This window comes from Acanthisitta chloris, unplaced genomic scaffold, assembly GCF_000695815.1.
Source record: "Acanthisitta chloris isolate BGI_N310 unplaced genomic scaffold, ASM69581v1 scaffold4212, whole genome shotgun sequence".
Lineage (NCBI taxonomy): Eukaryota > Metazoa > Chordata > Aves > Passeriformes > Acanthisittidae > Acanthisitta > Acanthisitta chloris.
The window spans coordinates 96,268-111,542 of NW_008662021.1; the positions used below are offsets into that span (position 1 = coordinate 96,268).

At 40.4% G+C, this 15,275-nt stretch overlaps 1 protein-coding gene across 1 annotated transcript in view; it reads right to left on the bottom strand.

The window, feature by feature from the left end:
• Positions 1-15,275, bottom strand: part of PIEZO2 (piezo-type mechanosensitive ion channel component 2) — a gene marked incomplete at its 5' end in the record, with an annotated part of 98,063 nt that overhangs the window by 57,008 nt on the left and 25,780 nt on the right. Inside the window, 7 exons of the mRNA XM_009070427.1 lie at positions 7,491-7,656; positions 8,125-8,226; positions 8,370-8,574; positions 11,046-11,246; positions 13,073-13,198; positions 13,373-13,549; positions 14,505-14,665. Of these exons, the coding sequence (XP_009068675.1) occupies positions 7,491-7,656; positions 8,125-8,226; positions 8,370-8,574; positions 11,046-11,246; positions 13,073-13,198; positions 13,373-13,549; positions 14,505-14,665 (1,138 nt within the window). The remainder of the gene's footprint in view (positions 1-7,490; positions 7,657-8,124; positions 8,227-8,369; positions 8,575-11,045; positions 11,247-13,072; positions 13,199-13,372; positions 13,550-14,504; positions 14,666-15,275) is intronic.

The following is a 15,275-nucleotide window of genomic DNA, read 5'->3' on the forward strand; positions in this document are numbered from 1 at the left end:
GGACTCTGACTCTTAAAGGCAACTGGAACTGGCTGGTTCTAAACTTTTCACCATACACACATGGCATATGGTTGAGTCACAGTCAACAGCAGCTATCACTGTCAGATTAAAACTTCAGAAATTACAGAGGATATGAAAAGGAAGAAAATAATCTAGCTAGTTCTTCACTATCGTCTTAACCATCTGGTATATTTTAGCAGTCTTCTAAAATACTAAATACCTCTGTTCTTATATTCAAAATATACATTAAATATAATAGCATTGGACATGTCTAAACCAACCAACCAACAAACTGGAGGTAAAGAAGAACTGAAAAGGCAGGAGGCAATACAACTGAGTCAAGTGATAATTTATGTAGTTCTTAAAGATGAAAATCATTCTGATTTTTGTAACTATGCAGTTAAAAACAAGTCCAACGACAAAACTGGCTCCCAAAAATTCATCTTGGTGTGGACATCTTACAAAATGGTGTTTGACCAAGTCACTCAAGGCATATCTAACCAATGGAGATCACCAACCATTCCAGATACTGGCCCAAGAGAAATACCACAGTGGAGAGAACTGCACTCAAGTGGTTTCAGGTAAATAGAAATATTCCTGAAATCACACTTCTTTCAGTGGCAATATGAAAAACCTCCTCGTCCATTGCAGCGTAGCATCATACATCCCCCTAATTTCCATTAATTGTTTATATTGATATGCAGAGGTCTGCTGCTGTATGAGCAGTAATGAAGGCACGTCTTGGTGGGGGAGTTCTCAACATATTGCCTCTCAAATCACTTGATACATTGTCATATGCAAATCTTTGAATCCTGCCTCAAAGCCCAGAAAGCTAGGAAGTGAGGAGTTTCAGTTCCTTGCCATAGAGACTATAATGCAACAGTGGGAGGCTGAAGGGCAAAGCCACCCCAACAGTTAAAAGACGCTACATAAACCCATCAGGACAGTAAGGGTGCTTACCTTCTCTTTGAAAACTTCCACAAAGCAGAAGTTACTTAGTCTTGGATAGCATATACCATTATTTTATGCTTTAACTGCAGACCACAGAGATCATTAGTTTAATGTCATGTAAATCTTCCAAACCTCACCTTCTAAGTGGTCTTTAAAACTCCATTCGGCCACTGAGATGAACGGCCACCCTCAGGATGTGGTATCTGACAATACACCTTGGAAATGTGAGCAGTTGATTCCCAAGTGGACAGTCCCACTCCCCCTCAGCCCCCCAGCTCTGCATTCCAGCCCCTTCTTTGGCTTTGGCTCTTTGAAACAGTTTCAAGAAGAAAATGTGCTAAAGCCTATTTATTTTGGGGGAGGACAGAAGAAAGGCATACTTTTCTGCCCATTCAGCCTTGGAACTAATTCAGTGCTGGTGAGATGAATGCAAAGGTGGGTGGGTGTAGCTGGAGGCCAAGTACACAGCCACACATCTGAAGAAGATTAGCCACTATACCAGTGCACCAAGAGCATCGAACTATGGCTTTTGGTAGCATAACATCCTCTGAATGAGAAATAATACAGAAGAAACCTGAAAGATTAATGAAAAATAAAAACCACTGATTTTCCAACTTTGGAGAACCCACTAATGCTCTGGATAACATTTTGGAAAAAATTACTTTGCTCAAAACCAAGGAAGACAAAGTCTGAATTTCATTCCACATGTTCATCAAAGCTATTGTAATCTTAGATGGCTCTCCATATTAAAATTATCTGGTTTTTTTTACTAAAGCTTTATTAGTTTTATCATGGTTGTTTCAATATTTTATTTCCACAGCGATTAATTTTTAACTGTAATACAATCCAGCCAGTGGCAAAAAGACTGCTCTAGGTGTAGTTGTTTACCCAGCATGCTCCATGCTGTGTTTGGCTGTGACCAGTCTAGTGTCTGGACCTCTGTCTGCAGGCACCAAGAGGTGCTGATGCTGCAGCTGATAACCCCTTTGAGGGAATGTGTTTGTTCTCAGTCAGTGCTTTGAAGTTTAGAGGTAGAAGACACTTTTGCTTACACACTGCTGAGACCCTATTTTGTGGTTACACTCAACTCAATGCTTCATGCTGCAGGACCTGCTGTTATGTATCTTCATTTCTTTCCCTTATCAGACACCTGCTTTGTTTTGAATGTGAATACCCACCTGCATATAACCCCAAGGCCCTTCCTGTAGTCCTCTTCTAATGACTACCCCCATCCTCTCCTCCAGGGATATTATCCCTATATATATATGCATTTTGCAAGCTACATCTGCTCCCCAAATTTCTTCTTTCTTTCCTCTTTTCCCTATCTTCTATTCCACACACTCTAAGAAGCCTGTGTGACTCTGCATCAGAGTCTGTTTCCCCTTCTAATCCAAACACTGCTAATTTTTCACCAATCTTCCATCTTCAAAGCCTTTTCCTGTACCTCCATTTCAGCCTGCAGAAGGCAGTTTGATTTTCCCTTTGCCCATAGCAACATCCAATTTTCTGAAAATTAGCTCCCTTGTTTCAATGGACTTCTTCAAATTTAGCATTGTGGATCCCATAGGTCTTTGTCCCTACTATTTTTATCAAGCCCTCTCCAAGGACTGTTATTTTTTTTACTCTCACTTTTTCACCAGTGAGGTCCTTCCTTCATACTTGTATTTGCTTTAAAAATTTCCAAATTCAAAGATGCGTTATTTGTCGAGGCTCATTTTATTAGCTCAATTTATTATCTCCTTTAAAGAGCAAATATGACAGAAAGCCTGTAATGATCATTTGCAGATCCTCCCTCACTAACTTAAGTTGGAAGACAGTTCCAAGGCAGGCATTACAGCTATCTTTTGGAGACTTTACCTGATTCACCTGGTGATGGATTCCAGGATGCACTTATTAAAGCGGACAGTTCAGTGACTGGCTGGTAACATTGTTTCTGCTCTTAAGCGGAAAAAAGTAGAATATAATCCCAAGCTTTTTTTCCTGACAATGTCTAGGAGAACGTCTGACAACTGCTTGGGAACTGAGAATTTTCCAGCATTAGAGACTGTGGGAAAGGATTATCCTCAGTAAAGTCACTTTAAATCCTGTATAGTTTTAAAAGCTCCTACTTCTATTCTTCGTTTTCATTTCTGTTTCAAACTCCTTTGGTTGTGCACTCCCTTGGGGTCAAGCACATATCCCCTGAGAAATCTGAGGGTGGAAAGACATGAAAATTTCAGGAAATCTCTTACTTAGACTGTATTTATCATTGTGGAGCTCAAGTATTTCTCCAGAGAGAAGAAAATGAAGCATTTGGAAATACGTTCTTTTTCTGCCACTGTTTATATTGCAGTTAAAAGCTTTTTATCCATGCCTACTAGAACAGTGACCAACTAGCATCTTCTCAAGGGAAGTGATACTTCAGAAAGGGCACATTGAGCTGCAACTGCCACTTCTTTTAGATGTCAGTAAATGCACATCAGGCTTCTCAGGAAACACAGGAATACTAAACATTAATTTTTTTTAATGCTTCTTTAATTTATTCATAACCAGGTTGTCTTCACTTATTTGTTTGTCTCTGACTGACTTTTGGAGAAAGGGCATTTTTAATTTCACTTGCTCAGATAAACTTTGAATTAAATTCTTGCCCATGTTACTAAATACTTAGACCATTCTGAAACCTCTACAGAGAAGTACAAGAATTTTTTTTTAGACAAAGCCCTTTCAGTTCCAAATTATCTTGGATGGAGGCCAGATACATACATTTTCTTCTGAGGTAGATCTTTGGTGTATTATCCAGAGCTTGAGAGTCCTTCTTTTTAAAGTTTTATAACCCATAATAAAAGATTCAGTCACCTTAAGACTCTCAGGCATTCTCTGGTGCTTCTTTGAAGCAACTTAGGCATTTAGGATTGTATATATGCAGTGCAATCTCTCAAAAATAACATCATCTAAAGCCTGGGAAAATCTGCATTGTAGTGAAAGCATTGAAAGAGATACTGAAGGGCTCAAAGAAAGGAAAGATGCCTTCAAGAACACAAGATTTATTACGCAGTTCCTACTAGAGGAAGGTCTATGTATGTCTAGATACTCTATTCTATAATTATGTTCCCATTACTGATTCAGGAAGCTTACACTACAAACAAACAAACAAACAGAAAAAGAATATTTATAGCTTAAAAATGGGAAAAAGGAAGACCTAGGGAACTACAGACCAGTGAGCCTCACCTCTGTGCCTGGGAAGATCATGAAACAGATCTTCATGGAAGCAATGTCAAGGCACATACAAGACAAGAAGGTGATCTGAGACAACCAGCACAGCTTCACCAAGGGAATCATGCCTGACCAACCTGGTGGTTTTCTACAATGGAATGACTGTAATGCGTGACAAGGTCAACAAATTAACAGATGTGATCTACCTGGACTTCTATAAAGCCTTCAACATGGTCCTACATGACATCCTTATCTCTGTAAATTGGAGAGACATGGATTTGAAGGGTGGACTACTCAGTGGATAGAGAATTGGCTGGCTGGATGCAGCCAGAGAGCTGTGGTCAGTGGTTCTATGTCCAGGTGGAGGCCGGTGACAAGTGGTGTCCCTCGGTTCCATCTGGAGACTGGTGCTCTTTAATATCTTCATCAATGACATAATCAGTGAGAACAAGCACACCCTCAGCAAGTTTGCACATGACACCAAGCTGAGCACTGCAGCTGACACAAAAGAAGGAAGGAGTGCCAGGGAGACCTGGACAAACTTGAGAAGTCGGCCCACAAGAACCTCATGAAGCTCAACAAGTCCAAGTGCAAGGTCCTGCAACTGGATCAGGGCAATCCCAGGCATGATTACAGACTGGGAGAGAACCTCACTGAGAGCACCCGCTGGGAAGGACTTGGCGGCTCTCATAGATGAAAAGCTGGACATGAGCCAACAGTGTGTGCTCACAGCCCAGAAAGCCAACTGTATCTTGGGCTGCATCAAAAGAGGTCAAGAGAGGTGATTCTCCCATCTGCTCTGCCCTTGTGAGACCCCACCTGGAGTGCTGCATCCAAGTCTGGAATCCTCAGCACAAGAAAGACATGAACCTGATTAAGTGAGTCCAGAGAAGGGCCACAAAGACAGTTAGAGGGATGAAGCACCTCTCCTATGAGGAGAGTTTGAGAGAGCTGGGGTTGTTCAGCCAGAAGAAAAGGCTCTGGAGAGACTTTATTGCAATCTTCCAGTACTTATCGGGGTCTTATGAAAAAGAAGGAGAGCAAGATTTTACACTGGCATGTAGTTGTAAGACAAGGGGAAGAGTTTTAAACTAAAAGAGGAGAGATTTAGATTAGATGTTAGAAAGAAATTCTTTACTCAGAGGGTAATGAGGCACTGGAACATGTCACCCAGAGAAGTTGTAGACATCACTGGAAATGTTCAAGGCCAGGCTTCGAGCTACCTAGTCTAGTGGAAGGTGCTCCTGCCTATGGTGGTGAGGTTGGAACTAGATGATCCTTAAGGTCCTTTCCATTCCCTCCCAAACCATTCTATAATTCTGTGATTGCCTGCCTGAGCATCTACAAGAAAAGATATCATAAACAGGAATTTCCTGTGTTTCTTAGTGGGTTAATTAATGGGGTTTCTATTAATTCAATTGATTTCTCAAACAAAAATGTACCTGTTGTGGTTCTCTGCCTTGCTCTTTTCATTCTGCTCCTTATTGACACATCATAAAACCAGCACATGAAACAATCACACAGATTTCTGTATTTGGCTGGAACAAGTATAAAGTGATCACGGTTTATTTGTTCAGCGCACCACCACTAATGGATTCTTTGGTTTTCTGGTTTTCTGTACTATCCACCAGCAGTATTATTTAATGCTTAATACACGTTGCAAACTCCCAATTAAATGGTTGCATATTGTTAATTATCTCTATACAGGTCTCCTTAGTCTGCACATGCCCAGCAGTGCATCTGAATGGACCTTCTGCCACCAGTGGCTTCAAGCTGATGTATACTATGCATATGAACTAAAACAGAACTTAAGCCAAAGGATTATGGAGGGGCAGCAGCCCAGTTCAGCTTGAACTCTGCTTTCCATTATAAATCTCACTCTGATTTCCATCCAAAATCTTCAAAGAATATCCTCTGTGCTTCAAAGTTTTCATGTTTGTCCATTTGAGAATATCTTCTACAGATGACCAGAAATGCCTATCAGATTTCAGTGAACACTGAAAAGATGTCAAAAGAGGCTGTTTAGAAAGCAGTGATTTTCTTGCCTTTTTCCCTTCTGAAGATAGCCTTAAGACACATTTTCATCATCAGGAGTTTTTTCACAATGATTTCTTTCTTTTGAGACTAAGGGAGGAAAATGTGATCTTTTCTTTCTGCCAGCAACCAGTCATGGTCTTTGCCAGTGACCAAACACATCAGCATGCCTGATGCAACTGCTCTATCAGCTTTTGCTAAGATTCACACCACTTCAGTGGCAAGGAAAAATCTCAGGCAATCTCTGCTACATTTCCTCTCAATCAAGTCCTATTTGTCAAATGTCTTTTTGAAAACATTCCCACTTATTGGAGCATATTGAAGAGAGATTAATAACTGTCTCTTTCTGCTTGTGTTACTGGATCTAGAGCACTGGGTCCACTGCGTAGACTGGACATTCTCAAGGAGGAGAACTGTTCAACCTTTGCCCAGTAATGACTATCAATCTCTGTACAGATAAATCAATAGAATGTTTCAACAGTCTCCCCTTCAAAGCTATTTCAGGATAGATTTGGCCATCAATTATAACAGAAATAGCAGGATAAGCTTAAAGATCTTGAGAAGGGCTTCTGGTGACAGCACTTCTCTGGTAAAAGAGATAAAAGTTTATCAGCAAAAGGGATTTTTTTCTGTGCATTAGTTCTACACATTTTTCTATACCTTCTACACTCAGAGATCTGTTGGTAACATGCATTCACAAAACAAGCCTGACAAAACACCACAGCTAAGAAATTTTGCTCTTCTCATTTATTTTTATAATACTGCACAAACTTTCAGAGGCAACTTCAATTAAGAGCATGTGCAGAACAACTCAGAAGAGCTAAGCTAATCCGTGTTTGCTGAAATGGTCACATAGGAACAGCTTCAATGTTTGAAGCCCATCCAGAAAAGACTGTCTCAGGCAATAGCATGCAAGAACTTGTGATCTAAAGGTGAGAATCTCACAATGAGTTGGATGTCTAAGACAGCAGTGGGACTTGATGATCTTAAAGGTCTTTTCCAACTTAAATATATGATTCTATGAATACAAGCTTTCAGGCATATTTATCACTGAATGTCCCTCTGGGGAGCACAAAGAGTGATCATCAGTTTTAAGAAGACTTGTTTACAGCTTCCCTGTTCTAAACTAGATGCTGATTACCCAGAAGTTAACTATCTGCTGTCTCATACAGCACTAAAAGGTATGCTAGATGGGAACATACATGAATATAAATTCCAAGTAAAATTAGAAATTGTGAGAGTTACTTTTACACTGGAGACCTTAACAAAAAGGAAGCACTGTATATTCCAGGTGTTTAAGATTCAGTTTTTACCGGCAATGAATGAAGTCAGGAACAGGATTATGCTGACTAAAAGATGCTGCATCAAGATTCATGCAAATTTCCACATTATCTCCAGCCATGATTCGTACTGCAGCTTTATTTTCATCCTCGAATGTCTGCCTTTGCAAGGATGCACACAGCAGCAACATGAAATCATCTAAGAGAAACAGCAATTGCAAGGAAAAATTCAGTCATTAACATAGGTGTAAAAAGTGATTGTGATACATTATAATGTAGTTACCAGGCTTTACCCACACTTTGAACCTCCAAGACTGTGCTGCTTTCAGTGCACTTAACACTGATTTGAAATTTATTAATGTATTTAGGGTCTTTTACCTCTCATTATCTACAACTTTTATTGAGAAATAAATTAGAAAATGGGAAATAATTCATACTTTTTATGTCACATTATTAAAAATGGGACACATGAAAAACAGACACAGAAATTAGTAATTCTTTGGGTTTTTTCTACAACATACATGGCCACATTTAGCATTCAGTCTCCCACAGAATATGCCATCTTGCTACTGAAGAGTAAATAAAAGGCTGGCTTCAAGTTACACTGTACAGATGTTTTAAGAAAAGGACATATAAACATTTCACAACTATGTGCTAAAATACTTACACACAAGGAAGACAGGGTTTGGTCTCACAATGAAGTCTGGAAAGTATAACCACTTTATGATGTTGGAGTTAAAGTTGGCATTACCACTTCTCCATGGATAGTCTGTAGGATAGAAGCATGCAGAAATGCAATCAGTACTTTATAACAATTACTTCATCCTTTTCTTCTGAATACTTACCCATTTTCCAGCACTTTTCTGTAAAACCAAGAAGCAGTAATTTTCCACAAAGGGTAAATGTCTGTACCTTTACAAGGAGCAGGTGGGATGCCAATGCAAAGGAAGTACTGGAATGTAATGATGCATGCCAGAAAACAGCAGTATTTGGGCCAGATCTCTGCAATGGCTTTTCTTCTACGTCGATACAATACAGCAATCAGCCAGAAGGCATGAATCATGGCATAAAAATCCATCCGTTGACCAATTACATTCACCGATAGAAGAAAACAGGTCTGGAAGCAAAGTAAAGAAACATAAGCAACATTTACAACCTGATGGCTAGACAATGCAGCAATAAGAAAGCATTGTGGATCCTGACAGAATGCTTGGACATGTCCTGCATCTGACTGCAGGAACTTTGTGCAAACCAACATGCAACCTCCTCCACTCTACCCCAACACCCAAACTTGCGATACTCTTCTACATGTGAATGCAGCACTAGAGCAGGTTTCCATTATGTGATACCTAAAGATGCGGAATGGAAAGAGCATTGTCACAGCAGCTGATACATGAAATGTTTAATTGCTGCCAAGCAAAGCACATATTACACAGTCATATATTCTGATACCACTAACAGATGTGAAAAAGAGCAGGAACTATTAAGATTAGCAACATCTAAAATGTATCCTCATGTGGGAAACAGATAAAAAGAAAAGGGATTTAGACCACAGTGCTTCTACTGATAACGGACAAATCCAGTCAATTCCTGTAAGGTAGCTTTAGTTATCCATTATTCTAACAGCTATGCATTCCAGAATTTCTGTTCTTTGGCTTCGCTGAAAGTAATCACTTCACTCAGTGCCATGAAACATGTTTTCAAACTTGGTGAATACTTCATAGTGAATCGTTTATTCAGTGCACTACACTATTTAGATCTTTCTCCTCAGATTAGGATGATCTTGAAATAACTTCCCGGAGGAAATAGCTTGCTGGTTTCTTTCAATTTTCACTCATTCTTGATACTCAGACTGTCTGTAAACAGTTTACTCTCTTTATCAGTAGCAAGTGGTGGTAATGTTTAATAGACAGGTCAAGAGCATCATTATGATTAGATTTAAGATACATTAGCCTGGGAGATGGCTTCTTCAGACAGGCATAGAAATTTGTGAGAAATCACTATTTCTACAAACATTCTTGAGAGTATAATTCATGTGTCCATGAACAGCCAAAGTAAGGGAACAAATACAACCAACATGACTGATGACTAAGAAGCACCCAGATGTCAAACACAGTCCAAGCTAGTATTCAAAAATAACACATTCAAAAGGTTTGGAATGATAGTATAAAGAAAAGCTATACATAGTGATTTTTTTGACTGGAAAAAGGGAAACATAACCCACATTTTTAAAAAGGGAAAAGCAGCAGAACGAGGGAACTATCGACCGGTCAGTCTCACAATCCTGGCAAGATCATGGAACAGATTCTCCTGGAAGCTATGCTTAGGCACATGGAAAGCAAAGAGGTGATTGGTAATAACCATCATGGCTTTACCAGTCATGCCTGACGAATTTGGTGGCCTTCTATGATGGGGCTACTGAATTTGTGGATAGAGGCAGAGCAACTGATGTCATCTACCTGGACTTATGCAAAGCATTTGACACTGTCACGCATGACATCCTTGTCTCTAAATTGGAGACATGGATTTGATGGGTGTACCACTCAGTGGATAAAGAACTGGCTGGACAGTCACATGCAAAGAGTTGTGGTCAGCGGCTCACTGCCCCCATGGAAGCCAGTGATGAGTGGTGTCCCTCAAGGGTCAGTGCTGGGGCTGATACTGTTCAACATCTTTGTTGATGACATGGACAGTGGGATTGAGTGCACCCTCAGCAAGTTTGCTGACCACACCAAGCTGTGTGGGGCAGTAGACATGCTGGAGGGAAGGGATGCCATCCAGAGAGACCTTGATAGGGTTGAGAGGTGGGCCAATGCAAACCTCATGAAGGTCAACAAAATGAAGTGCAAGGTCCTACATCTGGGCCATGGCAATTCCAGGCACAGCTACACATTGGGTGGGGAAATAATCAAAACCAGCAGTGAGGAGAAAGACTTGGGAGTGACAGAGGAAGAGAAACTCACAATGAGCAGAAGTGTGCGCTAGCAGCCCAGAAAGCCAATTTGAATCGTGGGCTGCATCGAGTGCGGCTAGCAGGTCAAAAGAGGTCATTATTCTCCTCTATTCGGCTCTCATGAGACCCCCCCTGGAATAGTGCATGCAGTTCTAGTGCCCTCAACATAAGAAGGACATGGAACTGTCGCAGCAAGTCCAGAGGAGGCCACGAAGTTGGTAAGAGGACTGGAGCACCTGCCCTATGAAGACAGGCTGAGGAGGTTGGGGCTGTTCAGCCTGGAGAAGAGAAGACTGCATGGAGACCTTACAGCAACTTTTCAATATCTCAAGGGGGCATACAAGGGACCCAGAGAGGCGCTATTTATTAGGAACTGCAATGATAGGACAAGGGCTAATGGGTTCAAACTGGAGGAGGGGAAGTTTAGGTTAGATATTGGAAAAAAGCTTTTTACTGTAAGGGTGGTGAGACATTGGCACAGGTTGCCCAGGGACGTGGTGGCTGTGGTGTTCAAGGCCAGGCTGGATGAGGCCTTGAGCAACCTGGTCTAATGGGGAGGTGTCCCTGGAGAGTTGTGACTAGATGACCTGTAACGTTCATGACAACCCCTAAAATTCTATGATTCTATGATTTACCTCCAAGCCAAACTTGTAGAAGAAGTAGTTTATAAAGTACTTGACACAGTTTACCAGTCCGTCATCCAGATGTGCTCTTGTAATATCATGGAAAATGGTTTTAGTCACAGGTGCAGTAAGGTTATTTCGACATCTGTAGTATTCTTGATGACGGTAGATGGTAACTTCAAAAGCCAGAATAGCCAGCATCAGTAAATTATTCTATGGGAGACACAATCAGAAGAATATTAAATAAAAGTCAAAACCACAAGAAGCTGTACAATTTTCTGATAAGCATAAACCCATGAATACTCAAATTGATGTTACCACCGAGTACTTCTGCACTCCAGGAGAACTGGCACCTATTCCCAGCTGCTATCATAGAAACAAAGTAAGGCTCCTACAACTTCTTGGATTTTGATGAATCATACAGACATTCAGAAGACACATTTAAAGACATTCATTAAAAAATCCTAGAATGAACAATAGTTGTGGAAAGGAAGAGGAGACACTATCTGCCAGTCTTTGCTCAGGCACAGCTCCTTCTGTCTCAAAGCCAGATTCACTGCAATATGGTGTTGAGTGGCTTTGAAGTGGATATTTTTTTCTTTCAGGAAGGAGATCTGCCCTATGCTCAATAGAAGAGAGGTACTAACCAGCTCCAAAAGCTGGTTGAAAAGATCAGCTCAGAGAAAGTGTCTCAAGAAAGCCATAACTGAAGAGAAGAGGCAATCTCTAGATCTCTGTTCCCTGGGAAATATTTGGGAAAAGAACCTCCTGAGACAGGTGCCCCTGGGTTTTTGGTTTGTTTCTTTGTTTGGGTTTTGCATTGCTGTTTTCTTTTCAACCTGTTACTTTTGCTTGCTGTTCCTGGGCTTCCTCTTCTGGTTGGGAGAGTTTTACACAAACCATCGAAGATGGGCTCCTTACTTCAACCCTGCAGGCACTCTGAATGTCTGCCATAAAAGGAGCATAACAGAAACACAGCAAGATTTGAAGCTTGGGACCTTCAGGTCTGGCACTGAAACAAATTTTCATATGCACAGAAGACATCTTATTTCCTAACTTAATTAAAACCCTTCTAGAACAATTTCTAAACCCAAAGTATTTTCAATTTGTAGCTGGTAAGCTCTAGTGTCAAGGCAGACACCACTAGGTAACTTCACTCTCCATGCAGAACTCTTGGGTCAGTAACTGCCCTTCCCCATGCATATTCTTAACTGCAGGCACTACACAGCTAATGGAGAGAGAGGGAGAGGCACTAGCAGGGCCGGATATGTTGACCACCAAAGCTTGTCAGGTATTCCCTACGCAAACAAAGAACACAGAGGTAAGCTCTCAGGGAAAAGATGACAAATAAATGTGGTTAGATCAAAACATGATGTTGTTCAGTTGGCCAATTTCTGACAAGCTTAAACTATATATATAAAATTTTGGAGATTCTTTAAATTAAGAAGAGATACGCAAGGTTTATCCCCAGGACTTGGCGCATTTTCATTGTAAATAGGGTTTTTTCAATCAAGACAGAAATAGTAACATATTGCTTACAGGCATCAACAAAAAAAAACCAGAAAGAAAAAAAAAAGACATCCATTCACTAGTATTTGATTGAATTATTCCTTTAACTCATTATATTTTCTAAACTGTGGCTAAGGAATAAGCACTAAACAAAATCAACTGCTTATAGCACACACTGTCATTCAAGGCAATTATTTCAATTAGACCCGTAAGTCATTTGGTACCTGAAAGCTATGTACCTCTTAATTACTTAGAGTTGTTAAGTATTACTTTTCTTAAAGAGCTTTTAACAGATAGTAGAGTCTGAAAGCCATACTCTTACATGCAAGATTATCTTAATTGGTACTGAATCCCTTCTGAAAATATTCTGTGTAACAGTTATGGCGTTCTGTTGCCCCTTGCCCTCTGTACTTCCCTGTTATTGATGGCTTGCATTAAATTCTTCTGTGTGGGACAGATTATTTATTTCAAGAACATTGCAAATTTCATCACAAATAAAATATCTGATTACAGATAATTAAAGAAGTTACCCTTAAGTACACAAGCAGAGGATTAGACTTTCTCAATCCGACCCACTCTGCAGGATCAACTTCCCCACGGTAGAGCACCGAGGTTCTGAGTTCTTCATAATTGACCTTAGTTTCATTCTCTCCTGGCTAAAAAGAAAATGCAATAGTTATTAAACATGAGTTTAAGGCTTGGGGAGGGAATGATAATCAATAGTAATGCATCAGATGAACTGTATTTTTCAGTACTTGATATGCTTCCTTTTGCTCCTCTTCACTGAAGAAGGCAGCAGTCAAACATTTTTAATATTCACTTATACTCACCAATACACATTTACTGGAAAAAGTACTGGGATCGATAGATGAGAGCTGGTACAACATTTTGCAGACAATAATCACACATGTCCAGACAGTGCAGATACTCGATGCCAGTGGGCGAAACTGAGCATATGGCAAAGCAAGAGCCCAGGCAATTAAAAACACCAAGTTAAACAGAGACACCTGAAAACACAAAAACAGTACGAAAATTACATGGACTAACAAAAGAACTGAGAAAGTTTGACATTTTCCAGAGTAAATAAAAAAAAAAGAATCATTCAAAAGAAGGAGACATGGAGAAACTTTGAGGAAAATACTGAGAAAAGATTACAACGATACTCACAATAACATAGACACAAAGTGGTTAGTGAGGAAGGAAAAGCTTAATAGTCAGTTTAGGAGGAACCTTATCACCTACACAATATTAATACTGTTAGACCCACAGAACTCTATATCCTCCCTACCAAAAGACACGAAATACAAAGGACCACATGCAGCTTCTGCTGCTTTTGTACACAAGAAACAAAGAAGAGATGATACAAATCCTTGTGTCTGTGCAATCCACCTTCATCCTCTTGATCTTTTCCCCACAAAAATGTGAGCAAAAGAACTGGGTTTTTTAATTTTGATTTTTTTTTAGTGAATCCTGTCCTACTACCCTATTCAAGGAATGGCTATGTCACGTAGAGAACTCATACAGCCCACACCACAGCTAAAGGGTTTGCTCCCTTTAAAGAAATAGGCGTAGCTCCATATTCTTGTTTCTTAAGCACCAGATCCAGTTTTTTCCTGTATGTTCCTTCCCAACCCTTTTCTACACCCTCCATCCTCAGACAGTGCCCACAGCCAGTCTGAGCTGGCTGAGGAAAGGGATTACATCTCTTAAATCGAAAGAATTAGACTAATTATACTTCAATATCTGAAGGAAAGGGGAGGGCTGAGACTATCTAGACAGACAGAATATCACTGTGGAAGATGTTGAGGTGGGTGGCCAGCAGACTGCAAACCCAGCTGGATCCCACAACTTCAGTGAGGTCTGACAGAAGGAGGTCATCTCCCTACAGTTGGATGTGTCACCACACAGGAGGTGCTGACATACCTCCACAATGGGTGAGTTTGACAGTGGGTGTTTACTTGCCTCTTTCACTGTGACCCAGATGATGTAAGAGGAAACAATTTTGATGATGTGAAGCTCCAACAGCCACCACACGAAGACTTGCATCTTATGAAAATACTCCAGGAATTTCAAAAACAGCACGGTAAGGCGGTCGATCACCAGATGCCACTTGTTCCTTAAGTCTGCAGGGATGTTCAAGCAAAACCATTGTGAGGAGAAACACAGAAGGTCTCTGTAAAAATGAATACTCCACTAGACAACAATATGATTTCTGCTTCTTCTCTTCTAAGCCTTAGAGCAAGACAAGATGGAGGATAAAGGTATGAAGGATAAAGGTATGGGTGCAGTGGTTAAGTAAGACAAAAAGAGGTTGAGGACCACTTAGCTGTGGTGCTCTCCCTTCTGATCCACATTCACTGGAAGGATTCCCCACTTCAAAACCAGCAGTGGGGGCCTCCCTTGCCAATTTTGCTTTTATTCCTCTCTGTCAGAGCCTTTCTTGGCCACTGTTTTCTTCCAGTATCTTTGGATCTAAGTTTAGAGATCCCATTCAGGGACTAGATGTGAGACACTCCTGCCCTGGTCCTTATCCATCTCTGAAAAATAGGATTTTTTTTTTAATGTTTGGAAGCTATGGACTATTCTGTTTTCAGAATGCACATACTACCGCTATTCAAAAAGCTTTTCAGCCAACCTGGAACAGATCTATGTACACTAGGATTAGGATTCTCACCATATGGCTTTAGACAACTATATTATTGACATCTTCAGATGTCAGAGTTATCTAAACTG